The sequence below is a fragment of the Scleropages formosus genome, chromosome 1 (genome assembly GCF_900964775.1).
Source record: "Scleropages formosus chromosome 1, fSclFor1.1, whole genome shotgun sequence".
NCBI lineage: Eukaryota > Metazoa > Chordata > Actinopteri > Osteoglossiformes > Osteoglossidae > Scleropages > Scleropages formosus.
In genome coordinates this window covers 21164562-21188555 of record NC_041806.1, presented here as the reverse complement: position 1 = coordinate 21188555, position 23994 = coordinate 21164562, and the positions used below count along the sequence as shown (strand labels likewise).

Here is a 23994-nt window from a genome sequence, read left to right as displayed (position 1 = left end):
ATGGATGAGTGTTGGTGTTATCATTGCCACTCATGAAGGAATACCTTGTATTTTGGTTAATTTTTAATTTTAGTTGAGGTATTTTTTCACCCAGGAGCCTTATAATTTTTCCCATAGTAAATAGTGGTAATTTGACTTCTAATAACAGGAATCCATCTGCCTAATGGGCTGACTGCTTCGATTGAGGACTGGGCGTGCCATGTGTGAAAATGAAGCGCATTCCATGGTTCCGGAGCGCACGCTGCAGTGTGCGTTCGTACTGCAACGTTTCTTCCTCCTGCATTTCTACGCCATCGGTGCCCGCGGCCCTTTTTCGGTGCGCGAAATTAAGAGTGAACTCACTGGTTATGCATGGATGAGCTTCTGTGATGTCTCAGCGGAACCCGTGAAATCTGTGAGTTGGAGGGATCGGTGAATCCACCCTCACGCTACCCACCGGGCAAGAGCTTAATGCAGTGAGGTGGCGGGACACGGTAGCATCCTCGTTGGATTTCACCCGAGCAGGATCTGGAAGACGACCTGAAGGTCTGGAATGGCCGAGAAGACCATTAGAATATCCCAGGAGCACGTGAGCGAGATGAACCAAGGGTCTTTGTCGGTGAGATGTGAGAATACCCAGCCATGGATCTCATCACCAGCATTTGACAGATGGGGTTTCCCTTTTCAGCAGTTTATCGCAGAGTTCATCGGGGAGATAAGTAGCTCCTCCCTTATAGAGAATGAGCATCGGTGGCACTACTCGGGGCAGGTCCAGCAAAGAGGGGGACCGAACGACTGTTCTGTTTCTCCTCCGATGTTTGGGAGATCTGTCCCACGCTGGCTGGTTTGTGAAGCTGCTGACTGTGCACTGAGCAGTAAAGGACTGAGGGCGAGAGAGAGAGAGAGAGAGAGCGAACGGGTGAACAGAGGAGCCCTGATACTCTGCTCTGCTGTAGTTTGGATGTACCTGGAGCAGCAGTCCTCCCAGGAACAGATGGGTAACTCACAACGGAAGCCATCGACCCCCCATCTGCACAGACAGAGGACGCCGAGCGGAGGACGAAAGCAGGATGAAGCAGGTTTGCTCCCTACATTTATAAAGATAGGAGTGATGAAGTAGCCGTTACCCGTCATGAGTAATGGACCTTGGATGAAGCACTCCGATGGGTGTGCTGCGAATGGTCTGAGCCACTGGCAAGGATGTCACCAGCGTTGAAACGCAGTCCCCCCCCCCAACGGGCGGACAGAGGGCTGGTACCCTGTTTGTCTCTGCGATATTTTTTATTTGACTGCTTGATGACTGTCCTCTGCGCTGGTTATCTGTATGGTCCACCTTTCACCGTGTTTGTTAGTGTTGTGCAGCCTGTCATTATGCTGCTTCACGGGCAAGTGTATATTATGCAGAATTTTCTTTGTTAATGTGAATAAGAAGGAATGAAGTGATGGCATTAGAACGCTGTTCGGTGTCCTCTTAGAAGGACGTAAGGGTTTATACAGAGCAATTTGGGAAAATTGCTGAGAAATCAAGTTTTTTTTGTGTGTGTGTGTGTGTGTGTGAGAATGCGGCACTCAACTGAGCTTCTCATTAACTGCGTCACAGTGAAGTGGAGTTTAGGAGAAGAGAGCCGTCTCCTAGACGTCACGCCCACCCCAACACCGGTGGGTAAGTAGCGGGGAGGTCTATATCCAAAGCCGGCTTGCTTCCCGAGCCCGATTCAGCACGGGCCTGGTAAGTTCCATCATTGTGGTCCATAATTTCAGACCACTGGCTCTTCCCACCAATAAAAAGGTCACCTCTGGTATAGGTCCACATACTGGTGAAGAATGCCACAGATATCAGGTAGCAGTAGGGCCCATTGTCTCCAGCCTCACCACTTAGGCTTCTGATCAGGCCCATTTGGGCTTTCAAGGTTGTTGAGAGGTTAAGCTGCTTCTGTTGGTTCTCCACGAGTCATTGAACGCCACGATGGGATATCTTCAAAGCTGAGAGTCTTGTTACATTCCCAAATACATGGAGTCACATGTCCAGGCCCCCTACTCATTTACGGGGTAGAACACGCTTATGATCAAATGGCTCGGCCTCGGACTGTGTCGTGCAGCCCACAGCCCCTCTGCAGCAAAGGCTGGAGGTACCCCGATGTATCCCTCTGATGATCGAGGAGTCTAAGAGTCAGGGTGGCTGAGACCACAACTACTGGTACTTCACCAGAAGAGGCAGATGGGGATTTTAGAATTGCGGCAGACGTTTGATCCAAAAGGTGAGCACACGCATACCTGCAGCACCGGAAAGCTGCGCTGTATTGGACCGACTCCTCCGTGGCAATACAGCCAGCCGGTGATGTTTGCTGCCCACTGTTTCCATAAATTATCATCTCTTGGCTTCTCAGATACACACACACACAGTATAAGCCCAGTTCACCTCACTCCCCAGAGCGCTGAACCCCCACAGTCTTCATGCTTGTCCCTAATCTTCACACGTCTACTCTGAAGCAGCTGAGCCTGTGTTCTGTCCCCTTTGATATGCCTGTTTGGTGCAAGTCTTGCAAAAAAACTTATCTTTCCTGTTATGCGGGCAATTATGGTCCGATAAAGATCTGCCAAATCACTGTAAATTAAATTCGAAGGGTTGCTTGGATATAGACGGTAGTGGGATTGCAGCAGCGATGGCATGTTAAAGGGTAATGATGGACAATGGCTTCTTGAGAGAGACAGAAAGAGGACAGGCAGAGAAGGGGGAGGGGGGCCGTCTATGATTTCCCTTCTTTCTCTGTAAATTGACCAAACCCGTTGAGGTGACGTGTGCCTTGTGTTCTGTCCATTATTTCAAAACCAGACTGGACAGATGAACATGGAAAATATCTCAGCAACAATGATAAAATGAAACATAGTTAAGGAGACACCAGACTTCCAGGAGCTTTCCTGCTCACTTGGTTATTTTTGCATCACCCAAGTTTTTAATGGTCTGAAAAGGATCTCAGAATTTGTTTAGCTGGACAGTATACCGGCACAGTTACAGTTAAGGAATCAGAAGTGTAACAGGAGAGCATCTGCCAGGCTACAGTAAGTGTGTCTTTGTCCCGACTGTCCACTTCGAGTCCTTCTTTGTGTCCTTCAACTCTTGCTGGTTCACTTCATCTGATGGGGGTCCAGTCATGCAAGGATGAACTGGAGAGTCCAATGTATCATATACGTGATTTTTTTAAAAAAAAAAAATTTGACGTGAGTACGCCCGCTGCTTCCGGGATAGACGCTGAACTACCACGACCCTGATCAGGACAAGCTGTTAATGGAAATGGGTGGACGAATGGAATTGTGACACGATTCTCGTCTTTTTTTTTAATTTAAATTTTTTTTTTTTTTTAACATTTTATTTCAACCTGGATGTGGATGGCAAGATGACTTTAATCTTTAATACATTTTCCTTTTTTTTTTCTATTTAGAGTTGTATGCTTGCAAATTGCATGAAAGGCTGAAATAAAGTTACTTTTCACAAATTTCACCCAAAATCATACTACTAAGGAGGAAAATTGTCGATGATCTTAATGGGCGGGAGGAGGCCGGTACGAAGAAAATGACAATTCCTTCCCCAAAAAAAAAAGTATATGAATTCGTATGTTTGAACATCACTTGAAGTGATTTTTAAAAACAATTTCTCTTCAGCAGTTAACCCACCACACACACACACACACACACACACACACCTTTTCTGAACCGCTTGTCCCATACGGGGTCAGGGGGAACCAGAGCCTAACCCGGCAACATAGGGCATAAGGGCAGAGGGGGAGGGGACACACCCAGGACAGGACGCCAGTCCGCTGCAAGGCACCCCAAGCGGGACTCGAACCCCAGACCCACCAGGGAGGAGGACCCGGTCCAATCCACCACGCCACCGCACCCCCGTTAACCCACCACTTCTTTCCAAACTTTTGCTTTGAAAATTGAGGAAAATATGTTTTAAAAAATAATATTGCGATGTACCGGACTGTCCCGTCATTCCAGTATCCAGTCAGCTGAGGCCTGCTCATGAGCACATTAACCGTATTTACATTCTGAAGCAGTGACCTTTTCAGAAAAGGGGGCATAAGCATCTGTATTCGTCTTTCACATCGCTGCTTTTAACTCAAACACTACCCGCTGCGTAAACATGGCCCGACCACAAACAGCCGCCCACATGAGCTTCGGCAGGTTAGCATGTCCTTTTTACCTGTTGTGTTGGTCCTTCTACTCCCTTCAGCTACGAAGTCATCGAACGGACGCCGTGGAGCATTTCTTTAAAGAGTTCCGACTCTTTGTTTACGTCGAGGGTTGAGAAGCTGCTTGGCGACGGGTGGAGTTCGTGTGACGTGACTATTTTCTGTCCAACGAACGTGTGACACAGAAGGCTTCATAGTGAGGGGGCCACCAGGGGGCGTGCTGCTTAGAGCTGCTGCCTTTGCACTTGAAAGACTCGGGTTCGAAGTCCAGCCTTTGGCCATAGTGCCCTTGACTACGGTAGTGAATTCCTACAATATCGATATATGATATCCTACTGTGTAAATGGGTTAAATCGCACGAGATAAAGATGCGGCTAAATACTAGCTAATAATCATTATGTGTCGCGTTGGAGAGAAGTGTCTGATACATAAAAACTGAAAACGTGTCTGGAAAAACCTGAGCTGTGAGGTGTTTCAATCGCTGCCAGTGTATTACAGCTTTGAAAAAATGGATATTCTTCAGTGTTACGATTAATCGTCACCAAAGCTCTTGGCACTCGGAACGAAAAGTCTTTTTTTTCTTACCCAAAATTCGGAAATGTGACACATTGTGACCACAACAACAATTACTGAGCCACTCAGGGTGTAATCCTTTACAGTTATTCTTATAATAAAAGAATATTTTATTTTATTTTATTTTATATTGTACCCGTTATTGCTGGTCGTGGAGACTTAAAATGTACCCTGTTTTGGGTCTTTTCGCTTGATGGTTGACGGCTGGTCAGAGTAAGACTGGAGTAAAATGACGACAGGGAGTTGTGACTGTGTTCCTGCAGCTGGTATGTTGCACTGTTAATGAAGGTACCGCATTGACATTTTGGACTTTTTTTGAGCGACAGCAACTTTTTCGCCTCCGTTAATCTGTCACTGGGCTCCACTGAGTAGCGTGTTGCTCTAAACCAAGGGCGTCCAACGTGTGCCCCTAGGGGTCATTCAGGTCACCGCGAGAATGTTTGCAAAATTATTTTTATATAATATCCCTACCATAAATACTGTAAATTCATTCGAATCACATGGTAATAGATGCACATAAACACACTGCACATGAATATATTAAAGTAAAACAGTAATTTTTCAATTTAAGATTCAGTATGTCACTTATTTTGATTTTTACACATTGCCCTCAAAGCCATCCACAGTAACGCCTGTGGCCCTTGGCCAAAAACGGTTGGGCACCAGTGCTGTGAAGGGTCCCTTGGTCAAGAAAGCCGTGTCACAAATGGTGTTTCTCACTGTTTCCTTGAGGCGGGTGGTGCGGCTAAGGTTACGCACCTCTGTATTTCCTTCTGCTCAGTAACCTTTTGTCACCTTCCAAACAACTGTCTGCACTGGTGAACCGGTGTCCCACAGGGGACTGACGCGGACCCCTCTCTTCTGTTCTTCCTCGACAGCCGTGTCCAACCTGGACGTGGAGAGCAAGCTGACGTCGCACTACCAGGCCCCATGGCACCAGCAGCGCAATGTGTTCCACCCCTCCACCCGGCCGCCGTGCCTGGAGGAGCTGCACCGGCACGCCAAGCAGAACCTGCGGGCGCTGCACCGAGGTGAGATGCCCTCCCCGCCTCCGGCCGGCGTCCGCCGGTTTTCCGCCGACCGCATATAGTATTGATATAAGCATCTGTATTCGTAAGTTCGCTTTGTTCATATGTAGCTGCGCTTTCGGATCGATTTTTCGTATCGACTGCTGCGAGGATGTGTCACATACGCTGGGTGCTGAACTTACATACACAACTGGGACTGAAAGTCTCTTCATAGCTCAGTTGGTTTGTAAATCCGACCACTTTGTCACAGTCAGTAAAAGCTTAATAACACTGATGTCCCTCATGTAAGGTTTTCTAAAAAGCCGCAGGTGACGCTGCAATTAAAAATTTTGCTAAAGATTTCTATTTAGTTATATATTCCATTTTCACGAACCGCTTGTCCTGTGAGAACTTGCTGTGTTCTGGAGTCCATCCTGGGAACACGGTAGAGAGGATTGCAAGTCGTGTGCAGGAATTTTATTTTATTATCGTTTATTAACTCGAAACCACACGTGGAACATTTATCAGGCAATTTTCAGTTTATTTTATTATCTATAAAATGAACAAAAGCATAATAATAGTGCCTTGATTTATTCACCGGGAAGGTTCTGTGAAAGTCTCTGATATAGCTATAATAAATATAAAAATAACACTTTAAGACTTCATTTTGACCTTTTCATTGTCATCAGGCTACATTAAAAACTAATTTAAAATGATTGAAAGTAAAAGTACACACACACACACACACACACACACACACACACACACACACACACACACACACTTTCTGAACGGCTTGTCCCATACTGGGTCGCGGGGAGCCGGAGCCTACCCGGTAACGCAGGGCGTAAGGCCGGAGGGGACACACCCAGGACGGGACGCCAGTCCGTCGCAAGGCACCCCAAGCGGGACTCGAACCCCAGACCCACCGGAGAGCAGGACCCGGTCCAACCCACCGCACCACCGCACCCCCCGCGCCCCCCTCAGTAAAAGTACATTGTACACAAATTCCCATTAGTTCCTGTCCTTCTCTAATTTATCCCATAATCATGTGCAGAGTTTGTGTTCTCTTACTGTTCATTAAAACACTCGGTCAGCATCACACCTGGCGGCTGCAAACACCATGGAAGCAGTCGAGTTACTGCAGCGTCACACTGCTGGTCTCTTTCGGTGGGATTTACTGCCAACTACAGACTCGATGCGGAAATGCAGGTGACATTCGGTCGGCAAAAAAAACAAAGTTTTGCAGACTTGCTGTTAAAAACACAATGACACAGTTAAACTATTACTAACAATCTGCAACTTGACCATTTGTAACATTGGGATTCAGTGTATGTATTTTTGAGATCTGCCAGTTTATGGATGTATAGTAACAAAATAAACGGTATAATACTGTTAAAATACAAGATATTCCTATATAAGTGACCTCACACACACGCCCTACCTGGACTCACAACCACACTTGACGTGTGTGTGAGACAAGTGGTTCTTTGATATTTGCTGTGTTGGGTCTTTTTAGGGAAGGAGAGACTCTGGCTTGAGTTTGCGGTAATGTTTCTATTGGACGACACTTACATTTATTCATTTAGCCGACGCTTTTCTCCAAAGCAGCTTACAGCATTAAGGTGCCTGCAGTTATTTATCCATTTATACAGATAGGTAGTTTTTACTGGAGTAATTTTTAGGGTAAGTACCTTGCTCAAGGGTACCACAGTTAAAGGTTGGATTTGAATCTGAGACCTGGGGGTCCAAAGGCGGCAGCGCTACGCTACCAGCTCATACAAACTGCTAAGAATTAATACGTTTTGCTTTCCTCTGCTGTCACATAGCTTTCTTCATTTATTCTCCTTCGTTCTTATTGCACTGTGAGTAGTTAGCATGGGAACTGGGGGGTGGGGGCTTGGCGTTCAAATTTCGGAAATGAAGGCCTGCAGCGCCCCCTGGTGCGTGAGACGTGTCAAGTGGCTGTCGCATCTAATTGAAGGGTGCAGGAAGCGTTTGGAAGTGGCCGTGTGCTGCAGGCCACGCGGGGCCCAGCCGTGTCACCTGACCTGCCACGTTATAGTGCGCCCGAGCCGTGCGGCTCCCGTGTGACCCGCTTCTCCCCCATCGACGGCAGATCAACAGCAGCGGCAGCGGTCCGGCAGTCGGGAGCGCCGGGTGACCATCTCCATCTCGGTGGCACCCCCGATGCCCACCTACCCCTCGCCGCGGACCCTCCGGCGCCGCGAACAAAGGAGCCGGCACCCGAGAACGGTAAGGGCCTGCGGTCCCGTGCTCTTGCGCGAACTCGCTTCGTCCCAAGCAGCGGAAAAGCAAAGGGATCAAAAACACGCGTGCGAATATGGAAAATGTGCGTGGTCGTGTGTGATTAGCCGTGTTTTACATACATATCAGTTTACATGTCCTGCGCATCTATCTTTCTATTGATATACAGCAGGAGGGGCAAGGGAAACATGTAGAATATCAACAAATGCAAAGAAAGGTAATATATTTGTGTTCTTTTTTTTTTTTTTTTACTTATGTCCTGTTTTAAGAGTTGATTGATTTTTCTTGATCCTTTTGCCCTTTTGAGTCCTAACTGCATGGAGTTCAATGTGCAAAAAATATTAATCGTAAACATTATCTGACAGAATCTATTCAGCCGCTATTCCCCCAGCAGACAGAGAGAGGACAGTGGGAGCGCGTAACTGCGTAGCGCAGTGCGTCTGGTTATTTGCAGGGTTCAGCATACTTCTCTTATGTTGCTCTCACCATCTGAGCATAAATTCATCAAGGGTGGAGGGTAAACTGGCAGGGGGGGGTCACAGCCAGACTCTTTAAAGCAGGGGTGTCCAATGTGCAGCCCGTAAAGACATTTGTAAAATGAGAAATACTACTAGACCTACCATTAATATTATTATTTATTCTGTTGAATCACATGATAATGCAGTTATAGTTAGACATTCACATTTGAGCACACGTTGCACCTAAATAAAATCCAATAAAATAAATATAAATTTTTCAGTTTGGACATTCAGGGCTCATCATGTCAATTACTGTGATTTTTACTGGAGTCAGACCAGTTCGCGATAATGATGGGGCCCTTGGCCAGCAAAGGACGGACACCTCGGCTTTAAAGCAATAAAACAATCGTAACCCCTGAGCTCTGGAGTACACACCGGGCACTCATAGAGATGGCAGCCTGAGCACATCATAGGCATTAAATTTTGTGTGTGTGTGTGTGGTCTGCAGTTAAATCTGCTCTTCCTTCATGGACCACACAGCGATCACCTGTAGGCAGAAGGACTGGTGTTGTTTTGCACTTAAGGAGAAAAAAAAGGAAGGTCACACACCCTGTTTGTCATCATGCACTTTTTTCCTTCCCCCTCAACTGTCCCCAAACAGGAGAGGCCGGTGAAGGAGTCTGAAATTCAGGCCGCACAAAGAAAGGTAACGGCATGATGGGTAGAAATCGGGACGCTGTGTATCAACAGACAGTCACACCCATAGGTCACTCCGATGTGCCGTTTTTTTTTTCCTTTTAATTATTTTTCTATACAATTTTCCTATAATGTTTTTTTGTTATTTAAATTTTCAAGCAGATCTTTCATGGCAGCGATTAACCGTAAAAGTAACTCATACAATTTGACTGTCCACTCGTACAAATAGATGTGGACATGCTGGACACGGCAGCGTGAAACCGAATATATCTTTCATTCGCTCATCACTATGGCGACGTGTTACTTCAGCACAGCGGCCCGTGGCGCTCATGTACCGTGTCACGCAATCCACGTGAACCTGTCCTGTCGTGGCTGATGGCCTGTTTCTATACTCTGTGCTGCAGGAGAAGCCAATAAGGGAAACTGAGTTTCAGCAAATGCAGAGAAAGGTAAATGGTGTGCCCAGCCATGCTCCGTGTGTGACCGTGTGTGACCGTGTGTGACCGTGTGTGATCGTGCTGCTTCCCAAGCCATTGAGTCATTTTTCATGTGACCACTCCCGGACCATTCCTATCTGGGCACCGGTGGCGTACCCTAACCGCCAGCGTCCGCGCACACTCGGCGGAACGGACAGCGTTCGGCAGCGGCAGGAGCGAACGCCTCCGGCCCTTTTTCAGTCACGCCTTGTTTTTCTTTTTATTCCGACGGATTTCTGACTTTTTTTGTCCAAGGGTGTTTTTCCACATTAACATGTGTGCTCTTTGCTGTTCCTGACACATTTGCTTAACAGGTGGACCCCGTGCGTGTGTTGGTGTGTGTTTTGGCTGTCTGTGAGAACAGTTACAGGAGCAGTAAATCGTGTTACCCTTGGATGAACTCACAATGCCGGGGGGTGGGGTGGGCACAGAACGGCATGGTGAGCAGGGGTCACGAACACCTGACTGGTGTCGCTGCCATTGTTCTCTAACCTGCACATTTAATCCCAATTTCCCGAGACGAAGAAAGGGCTCGTACCCGTCTCACGCTCCCAAGTCCGTGGTTTTGCCCTAGGTGCCGTGCGCCGATTTGCAGCATAAAGGCTCAGCTGTTACGTTTTAACAGAAATGTTTCACCCCCAGGCTCCGGACAGGACATCCAGCATATTGTATGAAATACGTTACTCCTTATTATTCCTCCGTGTTCCTGCAGTGATTTAAGATCCCTTGTTATTGGTTCAGTTTTCTTTTTTGTGCCAGGATTCTTTCATTCTGCCCTCCTGTTAACCACACGCATCGCCCTGTTTCTGTTCCGTTTGTGCTGTTTTTATGTTTTTAGTTTGAGAGAAAGCGGTCCTCCTCCCCCACTGAGTGTTGCCACTTTACCCCCTGGAGTAGAAAGGTATTTGCTCCTCCCCCTGCGCCACCCCACCCACTTGCTCTGGTGGCTCCTCCCCCCTAATGACACTCCGTCTCCTTGTACCGTTGCCTGGCTTCCAGCACTAATTCCTGCTCTCTGTGCTCTTTTAGACCACTAACAAGTGTCTCGCTCCTCTCACTCCTCACACACTGAGCGAAAGGGAGAAGTTCTCACATGCTGGCAGCTGATCGGTGTCCGTGAACGTTAGCGCTTCCGTCCACCGCCCTTATTCAGACAGCTGCGTTAGCCGCAAATGTTTGGATTTCTTGGGAAAACACCCATTTGAAATGATCCTGTGCGCTTCTCAGCCTTTCGCCATTGCCGACAGCTGTTCGGAACCATCAGAGTGGATTATTAACGTGAATAACTACGGGTATTTATTGTCCAAAGTGCTTCAGGGTCGATTCTTCCTCATTTTTTTTCAATTGACGCTTTTTCTAAGTCATTGCATGAATATTTGAATTCCTGCTGTTTATAATGTACAAAGCTGATACTTTTCTCCAAACTTACAACATTAAAGTACCTACAATTATTTACCCATGTCAACAGCTGGGTAATTTTACTGGAGCAATTTAGGAGAAGTACCATGTTCAAGGGTATTACAGGTAGAAATAGGATTCAAACCTGCAACCTCTGGGTTGAGGGGCAGCAGATCGAATTGCTGCGCTAGTAGCTCTCCCTTATTTTCGTGGCTTCTGTGATTCTTCATCGTGTCGAAAATGCTGCTCATGCATGACGAGTGAATTCGGCGTGATCCCTCTTGATAATGTGACGAGAGAGGAAAAATAAAGTTTATTATTTCGCTTCGGGGAAGCGATTTTCTAACCGCAGTCTGCTTGGCGTTCGAACCCGGGGTCCAGTTAATGCAAGAGCCTGTGGCAGAACCCTGGGCGCCGTGAACCTGCTTCCCAAGTGTGTCTGGTGCTGTGTGTTCCCCAGCCTTGCCATCGAGGCTCTGATTACTCCGAAGAGTGTTCGGGGGCCATCCGGGGCCCCTCCGCTGCTGCAGGCTCCATGAATGGCATTCTTTAATGCTTGGACCCGAGACGCCTCTCCTTTTTCAAATGAAAATAGCCTCTGGCAAGAAGCCAGTGACTAAATCCAACGTGCCAGCTTCGCCTTTCTGATAGACGCCCCCCAGTTCCCTCCATCTCACTCGTCTTTCGCTCTTGCTCTCTTCACCCCCCCGCGCCACTGAGAAATTATTATTCTCAGGACGAATCGGCTAAAAATGCACTCCCTCTGATTTTTTTCCCCCCCTTCCTTTTTGCATCAGTAAAACTTGGAAGTTTCCAAGGAAACAAGACCCTTTTGTGGCCAATGTTTTGTTACGGCCTCATTCGTCTACTGGGAAGTATAATACAAAGGCTTTAGGGCAGGTTCTAAATCAGAGCTCACTTGAGGGCTCCGGGGAAATGGGACGCGTTCCGTCTCCTCCACTAGCAGAGGTTCGCATGCATCTCTTTACAGACACGAAGAGGTAAGCGCATGATTCTTTCAGAAAATGAGCAGGCAGACGGGCAGGGATGCGAGGCAGACTTTTTCCACCTATGAGATACTCTAATTCTTGAAATGTTTACATCTGCAGGAATCGGTTTGTACTTTCAGATCTCGGCTTCCAGGGATGAATTCCCAATGGAAGTGATCAGCTTGAATCCATTTGGAACAGCGAACATTTTTGTGATTTTCCAGGTGTAGAAAAGAGCAAATTTAAATATCGGGATTTTTTCGTACCTTGAAATTAGTTGCTCGGTCGGCGACGCGACGAATGACGGTCTTTTGAAAATGCACTCAGGATCGCAATCAGGATCCGAGTGTTCGGTCTGACTTGCCCAGAACTCGATTACGTTACTTTATTTTATTTTATTTAATTTCATTTATGTTTCTACAAATTACAGTTGCGAAGACAAGCTCTGCAGTAGCTGCCAGGCCAGTATTAAGTTGTAACAGTAGGGAATTTGGGTTGTGGGAACAATTTCTCCCACTGCATCCTCTTCTTTCTTGTCCATTTGTAGCTATCTGATTTATGAAAGGCAAAGACGGCGTGAGCTTCCCAGTTAATAGTCCTTGACATCCCCCCACTGTCTGTCATAGAAAGTCCACGCGCTCCCCCCCACAAAGCTTCAGCCACATAGCAGAGCAAACACATAATTGAAATTCTGTGCCGGATGTGTAAGTGGGAACATTAATCCAAGCGTGTTTAAGGAATCCTTACAGCTACAGCCAGTCCTGTCACCGCCGTGTCTTTCGCACCGTGCGACCTTTGCATCGTCTTCACATCTCCTAAACTAACCTTCTGCCTTTCAACGTTTTTTTTTTCCAGTTTCCGCTTTCCCTTTATTTCAGATGGCTGCTTACGCTGTGTTTTCCAGGACTTGCCGTAGTTAACACAGTAAAATAAGAGCATCGGTTTAAGAGAATTAACTGAAAATATGAGGTGCTGCTGTTATGTGTGGTTTCAACATGTGCTCTCTTTTTAGGAACAGGCTCAAGCTGGAATGTGTGCTAACTTGAACATTGCATGTGCTTCATTGACTCCATCGTAAACATCACCAGCATCCACTTACGGACAGCGTTGTACTCTTTTAACCAGCACAGACGCATCCTATTTAACATCCAGAACGTACCTTTAACGCTAACGCTACACCCTTTTCCCTCCATCACCCCCATAACCCCCATCACCCACCTCCCTGCCTGTACCCCATGACTGTCAGTCCATGACACCCTTAACCTGCATTTGATTGAACGGCATTAATGTCCATCTGTTCCAGGCCCCTCCTCCCTCAGATTCAGACATGGATGTGGTGGCCCTAGGCCACCGGCCCCGGTGCCCTGTGCCTAATGTTCCCTCCACCCTGGACAAGCAGACTAACTGGTCCAGAGCCCTGCCCCTTCCCACCCCGGAGGAGAAGATGAAAACAGAGTCCCAAGTGATTTCGTCATGCATAATTCCCATTAACGTCACCGGTAAATTAACAGCTAATTAGTCCACTACTCCAATTGCCGCTCTGTGTTTGTCTGTCTGACTGTGTCTAAATGAAAGGACAGCTCTGGTTGAACGCGGGTGTTGATGCACAGTGCAGATTGTTATTGACAGCCTCAACAGGGAACTGCCTTCAGTGCGTAGTAGGATTCAGAGACAAATCTCAGCCAAACATTCGTGCAACGGAGAGATCCTATAATTGACTCAGCAGCTGATTGTCGGGTCAATAAACATCAGAACAGCAATATCTGATAAGTTGAATATACCGACTGTGATTTGATTTCTTTGCCTGCTTTTGGGCCAGGTCTGACAATAAGAAACCAGCTCTATGTTATTTCAGATCATGAACTTTGACCAGACTTCTCCTTTAAAAAAAAAAACAAAAAAACAAACGAGAAAAAAATGATAGCGTGCTTCTCTTGTAAGTGTGTTGAACTTGCTGTGTGTCACTTTCAGACGTACCCGTTGTTGCCTCTTCTCCAGCGATTTCTGCATTTCTCAGTGAGCCACGTTTTACGTATACATTTTTTTGCCCGTGCCCTTGCTGTGTCTTGCCACGTTTCATGTTTACATTTTTTTGCACAATTTTTTTTAGTAAGGAGGATGGATTTGTGGGGGAATCAAGCCCTTCAGCTCCCCCAACACGGTTCCTTAATACGGATATGAACATCCCCATTGGCTAACCCTCAAACAATGCGCATCGCCTGTGCTGACTCTCTGCCCCGCTGCTCATCTGGTACAGCGGTACAGACAGCACTGCTCAGTCAGACACAGCGTTCTCTGTACCCGCCACCTAACCAGCTTCGGCGTCGGTGGAAATTAAACCTATACTCACCGGCATGAAAATCATATGCTGAGCAATCCGATGCTATCCATTGTCCTGGAAAACCTACAAAAAATGTGCAAGTCATGGTTTGTGAACCAGTAGCAACACTCCCATACCCTTTCCTCTCGTTTGTCAAAGTTTGTTTGTGCCAGGGACTGTGGAATGGAGAGCTGTCACCTCATGCATGCCAATTAGTTCCATTAGAATTATAATAGGGAGCCGGAATTTATTTACCCCTCGTTACACTAAGTTGAGAAACCAGATTGTTTTTGGTATGTTAGTGGAGACTGAGCTGAGTCAGAGGTGGCTTCAGTGAAATTGCGGGATCCTGGTGCTGAAAGGCCCACTGTTATCACATGACAGTCAGGAAGTATGGTGGGGCACGACAAGAGTACCCGAGAAAGCGGCATCGCTATACGAGAGCACACTGCAGGCCTGTAGCTTCAGCACTCAGACCAGAAAAACTAAAGAACTGAAAGTTTGCAGCCTAGGAGGGTTCTCAGGTAGGACTGCGGATGATTTTCGCTTCATTTTCTCCCCCAGTTTGCTGCCCTCTGTGCGTCATACTTGTCAGCTTCCATGTGGTTTAATTCAAGTCTTGTTAACTGTTACTGTACATTTATTTTGAAGACCCTACCCTACATGTTTGCATCTGCATTATAAACCAAATCACTTAAGAACAGCAAAGAAAAATACAGAATGCTTTCTATATAAAGTAAAACATTATGAGTTGTTCCGTATTGCATATTGTAATTCAGGGCAATTTATGCAGCACGTGGAGTCTCTAAAATGTAATTGTTAATGGAATAACAGAGGGGATTCAGCAAAAAGCATAATCAAATGTCCTCTTAGTTTTTCTGAGTGGAGAGAATCCAAGTGCGATTAAAGGCAGAGTGCTTCCTGGATGGGAGTGCAAGAGGGAGCGTTTCAGAGCATGCAGGAGTCTCTGAGATCTGTAGTCTGCTTTTCCAGGAGTTGGATTTGACAGAGAAGCCAGCGCTCGCTGCTCCCTTGTTCACTCGCAGTCGGTGCTCCAGAGGCGCCGCAAGCTGAGAAGACGGAAAACCATCTCGGGAATTCCAAGACGCGTGCAGCAAGATATAGGTGTGCCCTCCTCAGTCGCTTTCATTCCAGCAGCGCTTCTGTAATTTCATGCCATTTTTCCATAAAAGATGTACGTATTTAAAAAAAAAAAAAAGAGACTATGGAAAACTAGCATTTTGTAATGTCCGTTGTTTTTTTTTTCTTTTTGACTTTTTTTGACTATATCTCAGATTCCGATGAGTCCCCTGTGGCCAGAGAACGGACTGTGATCGTCCACACAAACCCTGATTTCTCCCTACGCCATGAAGAGCTTGCCCTGAGCAGCCGTCTCAATACCAAGGACTCTGGCTGTCAGACAGAAGACTTACTGTTCACCGCACCCTCACGAAGGAGAATCCGAGCACAGAGGGGCCAAGGGATCCCATCCTCTCTCTCTCACTCCACCGGCAATATCACCTCCCTGCCAGACAGCTCTGACTCCATGTTTACTGCGATGGCAGGCACCCGCCTGCGCTCCCGTAGCCTACCGCGTGAAGGTGGTCGCCTCGTAGACGAGGGCCATGACGACAGCGATGATGAAGAACTCTCTCCCTACGAAGCGGAGGAGTTCCTGCCAGGACCGGGTGAGAGGATTCTGAAGGATGAGGAGGAGAGCACGGATGACCAGGCTGTGCCAGAGCATCACCAACTGGCAAACCTGAAACAGCACCCAGGGAGTCCGGACCACACCTGGATTGATAGAGGGAGGTCCAGGCTCCCGCGGAAAGTCGATATGGGGAGCTGTGAGATTTCCTCCAGTTCAGACACCTTCAGCAGCCCCATTCACTCTGTATCCACTACAGGAGTGCTGGGCAGCCAGATAGATCACAAGGAAGATCACCAGTCCTCCAGTGGTAACTGGAGCGGAAGCAGCTCGACATGCCCTTCCCAAACGTCAGAGACCATTCCCCCCGCCGCCTCACCTCCTCTGACTGGATCTTCGCACTGTGACTCGGAGCTGTCGCTTAACACGGCTCTTCACACTACTGACGACTCCACTGGTTTTGCGATTGACCCTTTCCAGACTGACATGCCGCAAGATTCAGGCCACCAGGCGAGTTCCTTTACTTCTGGCGCAGCTGACCTGCTGGACGATTCGAATACGGGTGCAGCAAACAGCGGCGAGTGGAACTACCTGCACCACCAGCATGACAAGTCCTGCCGCCTGGACTTCTGTCCTCTGCGTCAGAGGGAGGATAAGGGTGGCCTCGAGTGTCCCAGTTGTACGAGTGTGGCAACTTATGACAGCTTCATTGACAAGCTTCCATCCGAAAAGACCGACTCCAGCTCGCATTACTCGATAGACACAGAAGGTTACTATACCTCCATGCACTTTGACTGTGGTCTTAAAGGTAGCAGAAGCTACATTCATGACTATGCAGCCTTGGGCTCTGACTGTAGTGAGAGCATAAATGTTGCAACTAGCGTGGGTGGATATCGTCAGCCAGACTACAGTGGTACCCGGACAATAGGAAAGCACTGTCTTTCTTTGAAGAAACCAAAGGTGAAGCCAGCCCCACCAAAACGCAGTTCATCGTTGAAGAAAACCGTTCTTGACAAGAACGAACCAAAGATAAATAGTGGACAGCACCTGCAATTGTCTTCCAGAGAAGTTAAGCTGCAGCTGGACTTGGCCAGCTCTCCGGGTCAGCTGGAGAACCCCACCTTAAATGAGGAACCGGTTGAGTCGTGGGTGGCAGAGAACGTTGTCGAAATGAGTGACCCCTCCCTGTTTGGCCCTACAGACACACACTCATTTAAGGATGAAGGTGCTGTCCAGTCTGACTATGCAGATCTCTGGCTCCTTAATGACTTGAAATCCAATGATCCCTATCGATCGTTGTCCAACTCCAGCACTGCTACGGGTACTACAGTCATCGAATGCATCAAGTCACCAGAGAGCTCGGAATCGCAGACCTCCCAGTCGGGATCAAGAGCCACCACCCCTTCTCTTCCCTCTGTGGAAAGCGAGTTCAAACTGGCCTCTCCCGAGAAGCTAGCTGGATTAGCATCGCCCTCCAGTGGCTACTCTAGCCAGTCGGAGACACCGACATCTTCCTTTCCATCTGCTTTCTTCCCTGGGCCCTTATCCCCAACCAGTGGAAAGAGGAAACCCAAAGTCCCAGAGAGAAAGTCCTCCCTCTCTTCCCTACAGCAGCAGCAGCTCTCCAGAGATGGGAGCATCTCCAAGAGAGACCTTGAGCTGCCGATCATACCTCCAACCCATCTTGACCTAAGTGCTCTTCACACCGTGCTCAGCAAGCCTTCGGCCCACAGAAACCAGATACACATCCTTCATCAGAACAAACAGAAGGCGGCTGCAGCAGCAAAGCTGGAGGCATCTGGCTCGGTTCCCATGGCCATAACTCCCACCGTGCTCCGCTCAGTCCAGCTGCGGTCCATTGGCAGGCTAAGCGAGGGAGGCCAGGAGCAGCATGGTTCTGACGCCAGACCTAAGTGTCCCACGGTCACAGTTGTCAGCACACCCTCCAGCAGCACATCCCCAGAATCAAAGAAGCCTGCAGTTCACAAACCCTACGAACCCCCGTCTCAGGAGTACTGTGATATACTGTTTACCCAGGGTGACAAACCCTTCCCAAGGGATGTAGCGTATCAGGAGTGCGTGGGACAAAGGCTGGAGAGATGTGGCCCCAGTCCCTTCTGGGCAATGACGGCATTCAGAACCCCTTCAGACCCGATCTGCGCAGAGGAGGACCCACCACTGAGACCACAACTTCACCGGGAAGCCCCCGACCTTGCATATGACCCAGCTTCTGATAGCACGTTATGCCCCAAGGAGGAAGCAGAACTCACAGGAGATAGTTCAAGACCTCTCTCTCATAGTAGCAGCATGGAGAGGGAGCAACATTTACCACTGACACCTGAGAAAGCTGCTGAATCCCCCCTTATGGCGACAAAAACGGGTTCTCCCCCAGCTCCACACATCATAGCAAAGAGGTGTGACCTTAATCCGTGCGACAGTCCTGAAAAAGTGCCTGTAAATACTTATCAATCAGAATCATCGCAAGCTTACACAATCAGCGATACAAGTAGCAAAGAGGATGAATATGAGATATCAGGAGTTCCTACCAGAAGTGCCTCACAGGAAAGACAGGAAGAGGAGACCTCACCAGATACGGAAGATTACTTCAGCAAAGGTGACATTTCGCGCATTATCATTTCTTAGCTGCCCTGCATTCTGAGCAAACTGTAGTGAGGACAGTGGGAATAAATACATCTAAAAGTGGGAACTTGCTGGGCGAGCGTACTGCTAATGCAATAGAGCTTTCGAACTGTGGATTATTAATCCTATAGCCACTTTTTCTCCTGGAATAAAAGAATGGGCAAAACCATGCTTCTACTCAGATGAACTTGTACAAGTGGCTGTCGTGTAAAAATGTTTGCTGCATAAAATAAAACAAAATGACATCTCTCTGTTTTCTAGAATCTACACCCAGTGACAGCTTGGTTTCTCCCCTGTATGATGAGACAAAACCTGAGGATGACAGCGTTTTCATGTCTCCCAACAAAGTACGCACAACAGAGGATCTCTTTGCCATGATCCACAGGTGTGTTCATTTTCGTCACTTATTGGTGTCTTTCTCACGAAACAGCCTCCTTTGATAAAACGGTAAGCGAAGGGCCACAGACAGAAAGAAACAAATGACTGAAGTGGCAGCATTAAGTAGCTACTCGTTTTTAATTGTTGCAGTCCTGCTTTATATGAAATTGTGTTTGCTGTTATTTAACTGGATCCAACCTTTTGCGTTGTAGGTCCAAAAGGAAAGTTCTGGGACGAAAGGACTCAGGAGAGCTTAGTACAAGAAACCGTTCAAGTACGGCCTCTGGAAGCACCGCAGCAGGTACTCCAGTGACATCTCCAAGCACACCTGTGACACCAGGCATCTCCACCAACTCCCAGAGACCTCCAGGGCCCATCTACAGGTGTGCCAAGAAGTCCAGCACCTCCAACGAAGAGTTCAAGCTGTTGCTCTTGAAAAAAGGCAGCCGTACCGACTCCAGCTACCGCATGTCGGCCACCGAGATCCTGAAGAGCCCCGTCGCACCCAAGTCCCCGGGTGACCCAACGTCCGAGGGGTGTAGGCACCCTGAGGAGATGCCCTCTCCGTTGCAGCAGTCCCCGGCGGGTGCTGAGCACCTGCCGGGCCCTTTCCCTAGAGCCAACACCGAGGGTTTCTCCCCAAAAACCTTCTCCAGCTCTGCTTCCTCCAGGCAGGGCCGATCCAGGATCCCACCGCCAGCCAACAGCAGTCGCTACAGCATGCGCAATCGCCTCTACACGGCGCCCATGCAGGCCATCTCCGAAGGGGAAACCGAGAATTCGGATGGGAGTCCGCACGACGACCGTTCCTCACAGAGCTCCACCTAGACCCGCCGGGCGTTTCGCGTTTTTCGGGCCCCCAGAGGTACCGCCATTATTTGGAAAGAAGGTGGAGCGCTGAACCAGTGAGGACCAGTTCTGAACCTTTAAATTATATGAGATGAAAACGAAAAAACAAGAAAAAAAAAAAACCCTGTGTTGAATTTGTACACTTTTTCCAAAACTTGGCAAATGGGTGAACTGCTGATAGTAAAAAAAAAGGAAAAGGGGTAGAAGAAATGGTAAATAACCATATTGTTTTTGTTCAAGGAACTGCCATTTCTCATTCATGTATAGTTTTGGTCGTCTTTTTTTGGGAAAAAAATCATCCCAATACTCTAATATCACAATGCAAACACATTCGGAGAGTATAAAGGTATCAGGATCCAAAACCACATCTTCACTCTAACTGATTGCAAGTGAAATTGCAACATTTCTATATATTTTGGGTGCCATTGCAACCATTACAGGGGGCAATATCGTATCAAACCATACTTGTGTCCCGTCCGTAAGATTCACACGCGTCACGTTGTTCGTCATTCAGGAATACGAAAAAATACGATGTGCTGCCATACGTTCTCCGTTCACACGTCGGAGCCTAAGCAGTGACACGGGAAGGCAAAAGGTACCTGAATCTTGTATAACAATCTGTCTTTCGACAGGTTTACTTGGGACAATCGAACTGTGGCCTTTACGTACTGGAGCTTTTAACAACAGGGGATTTGATACTCTAAACACGTGCTGTATACAGGTACTTTCCAATACGTTCGCTAGGAATTGATGTTGCTCATTTACAATTGGGTCTTTAAATGAATATCTTTGGCTGGAACTTTGAACGGGTAGGTGCTCAGAGCCTACGTCATATTGCACTCCATTCTTCAAGATTATCCCTTGAAAATGTGTTTTGTGATGAACTGTATCATACATAAGCGGAACATAAAATAGATATATATGAAAATATAAATTTTAATTTTAATGACACAAAGCTCACGAGGCACAAAACAATGAGACCTAGTGCTGTAATACTTACCTAGATTTGTGAAGTTGGTAACCTGGGGCATGACACAGTACCCACCACAGGGTCCTGCAAAGCAACAATACTTTAAAAAAAAAAAAAAAAAAAAAAAAGAGTTCAGTTTTTGCTCATAAGAAACGCTGGACGACTGAACAGCTGGGCCTGTGCTCGTAGTACTTGTACGTTTTACAGGTTTGTATTAAAATATAAGCTATCCCTCTGAGGTCAACGCTTAAAAGTTTTGTGACATATTAACTGAGAATCATCTCGATTAGGGGGAAATTGTGCGTAATGATGATATGACCCAATGTATTCTATGAATACCTTTGGAGCCCTTGCTGATACTTTGGTGAAATACTATTTTTTTGCAATGAGATTAATGAATGAAAGTCATAAATGCTGAGAAAATTGAAGACGATTTGTAAAACTGACACTGTGCTCGCTTGTCGAAGGGGAAGCTGTGAAGCCCATAGATTTTTCCTTGATCCTGTCTGTTGCTGGTCGGCGGCGCGCTTCGACCCGTACGCGGCAGGTGTGCGTTTCGTTCTCCTTTCTGTTTTTTTCATTGACGACATGCAATAAAAAAAACAACGGTGGAATTCCGAGAAAGAAATTTCAGATACAGAGAGACGTTTGTGTATGAGAGGATGTTGCTTTCGGCTCACTCGAGCGTATTCGATAGCTGTGCAAAACGTAAAAATTTTTCGTGACCGTTCGCCGAAGAGTTGGGTTGTCTGTTTTGTGGACTAACTGGACATGGTGTTATGGATCCATTTTTCGAGAACCTGGCGGAAGTAGAAAGTAGGAAGCAAAGTGGCGTGGGCGTTGGAAGACGCGCGAGACAAGGGTGCGAGCCGAGCCTGGAAGAAAGGGTGCGGGGAGAGAGGCGAACAGGAGAAGTACGTGAAGGGAGCGGCGGTGCGGAGGAACATCTAAACGTTTGAACCGGGTTGGCGTCGATAGGAAATGAGGGGAGGAGGTGGGAAGTGCGGCGAAGGAACTCGTGATGAGTTTTTCCTTGGAGAAGCATGTTGTCCTTTCCTGGCAACCTCAGCTATTGCCCCTTCCTATGCACGGCAGCGGCGAACTTGAGAACCTGTGCTCAGTTGCGACCGCAGAATTTTTTTAGCGGCCAGAGTGTTTTCTTAGGACTAACACCTGCTACTCGGTGAGAGTGCGTGAAGTCGAGGATTTTGAAATATTGTGCAAGTCTTGGTTGCGGTGTGGCAGTTTGAAGTTGTTTTAGTAGGTTGTTAACACGCTGTAGTTGTGGAGACAGTTTTGGGTCCTAGCGTGCTGACGCTAGCTGGGAAGATGGTGAACAAATGCAGTACTAGGTACTGCTTTCCAGAAAGTGACTGGGAAAAGGAATGAGGATTTCAGTTGTAAAGGTACGTGCTGCAGTATCAGCTGCTGTTTAAGACAGGCCTCTGGATTTTTTTTTTTTAATTTATCTTATTTAATTTTACTCCACTTGGAAATTTTGCGTTTAGGAGTTTCATCTGAGATACTGTTATGGCAGATTTTTTTCTTTTTTTTTTTTTTTAATGTAACAAATTATTAAGATTAAATGCATTTCTTTGTTTTTGTTAGTAAAAGGTGAAATCAGACAACGAAAGGAGTTAGTCTGAGTTTAAAGTTTCGCGAATTTTTATGTCTGCATTCGGCTCACGATCATTCGGTCTGCTAAATCTGTACAATCTTTATATGATATTATGGTGTGACAAAGAAGATATTTTTAATGACAAGATATTTTATCCAGAGACTTATTTTGTTTATAAAAAAAAAAACAGATCTAGAATATGATAAAGCTTTATTTAATAAGACACTGGCTGAGAACGTGTTCTGTCACTTCATATCAAAGACATGGCATGAAATGGACTGACTGGTGTGAACCGCTCAGAGAGGACACAAATCACCTGTCTGGACATAAAAGTTGCCGTGTACAAAATCCAGTGGTGTTCTCGTAGGGGTGCTCCGAATTTCCGTTGCTCGTCCAACAGCCACGTGTCCGTCTGTTGCCACTAAGGACCGGTGATGGCCGTTGACTGGTTTTATTGTACATTTCTCACACTTACATGAGGTCTGGTTTTCTCTGAGCACAGCACGTATACAATGTAGATGATGAAAGTTAAAAAAAAAAAAAAAAAAAAAAGAAAAAAAAGGTTCAATTCGGGGGTACCTATGTACACTCACCTGCTCACTAGTGACATTTTTAAATCGTGGTATCAATGTAGCCATATTCGTTCACAGACATTATCGAATGGCACTGCAGTAGCTCTGTCCACAGAAGTACTTTAACTGTTAACCTTATTCATGCCTTATGTAATAAAACACATTTTAAAGGGGAGAAGACGTAGCTGCTTCCCTTTACGCTACACGTTCGGGTTTGACACATCAACGCTGCGACAAAGAGCAAAAATGACATTTATCTCGGGTTAACGTTAAGATAAAGAAGCTCTTGATACAAGTACTGTTGTCGACTGCCATCTTTTAACGGTGCACAGGGGGGATGATTCTGTGAACACTATTCCATATTTTAAAAATATCAATTTGCACTGATATAGTGGCGTTTGTGAAGTTTTCTTTCTGTTTTGCTGAACTTATTTATATAGAATTCCTTTTGAGACTGTTTGAGTTTCCATTTCGCAATTCGACATGGCTCGTGAACCATGTTTGTATGGGGGAAAGCACAGTAAATGCTTTTGCCAAAGGATTTCGGAAGTGTCCGCGTGTGAGCAACATTAAATGGATTTTGGTTACTTGCATAACAAAAGAAATAGAGGCAAACACACCACAAACGAAGGTTACAGTGTAACTGTTTCTGTACAAGATGCATTTCATTCAGGCTGAGAGCTACAAGTTAATGGATTTGCATAGATTTTGTATTTTTGTACAAATCTGTAAATATAACCTTTTTAAATTGTTGCAAAGATGTTTCTTTTGTAAAAAAAAATGTTTTCAAAAGTTTACATTAATTCCAAGCCTTTGTATATTTTTGAGCTGTGCAACACTTTAAGTCTTGTATTTATTTTTTAGTAAACATTGTGAAAATTCCATTGTAAATCCTCTCGGAACCATCTGCCAGGCCTTCTGGCTGCTTAGTAATTGTGCATAGAACAGACCAATAAATGTGA

At 46.6% G+C, this 23994-nt stretch overlaps 1 protein-coding gene across 5 annotated transcripts in view; it reads left to right on the top strand.

The window, feature by feature from the left end:
• Window positions 1-23994, top strand: part of LOC108933161 (Nance-Horan syndrome protein-like) — an 85561-nt gene extending 61567 nt beyond the window's left edge. The window contains exons 2-12 of one of the 5 annotated variants that reach the window (XM_029256824.1): window positions 5624-5776; window positions 7872-8008; window positions 9140-9184; window positions 9579-9623; window positions 10489-10551; window positions 13341-13536; window positions 14009-14053; window positions 15351-15482; window positions 15653-18619; window positions 18907-19030; window positions 19236-23994. In XM_029256824.1, coding sequence (XP_029112657.1) covers window positions 5624-5776; window positions 7872-8008; window positions 9140-9184; window positions 9579-9623; window positions 10489-10551; window positions 13341-13536; window positions 14009-14053; window positions 15351-15482; window positions 15653-18619; window positions 18907-19030; window positions 19236-19851 — 4523 coding nt within the window. In that variant the 3' untranslated portion in view covers window positions 19852-23994. Of the gene's footprint in view, window positions 1-5623; window positions 5777-7871; window positions 8009-8195; window positions 8238-9139; window positions 9185-9578; window positions 9624-10488; window positions 10552-13340; window positions 13537-14008; window positions 14054-15350; window positions 15483-15652; window positions 18620-18906; window positions 19031-19235 lie in introns of those variants that run through there. The other 4 variants (XM_018750006.2, XM_029256826.1, XM_029256827.1 and 1 more) reach the window with 4 other exon arrangements.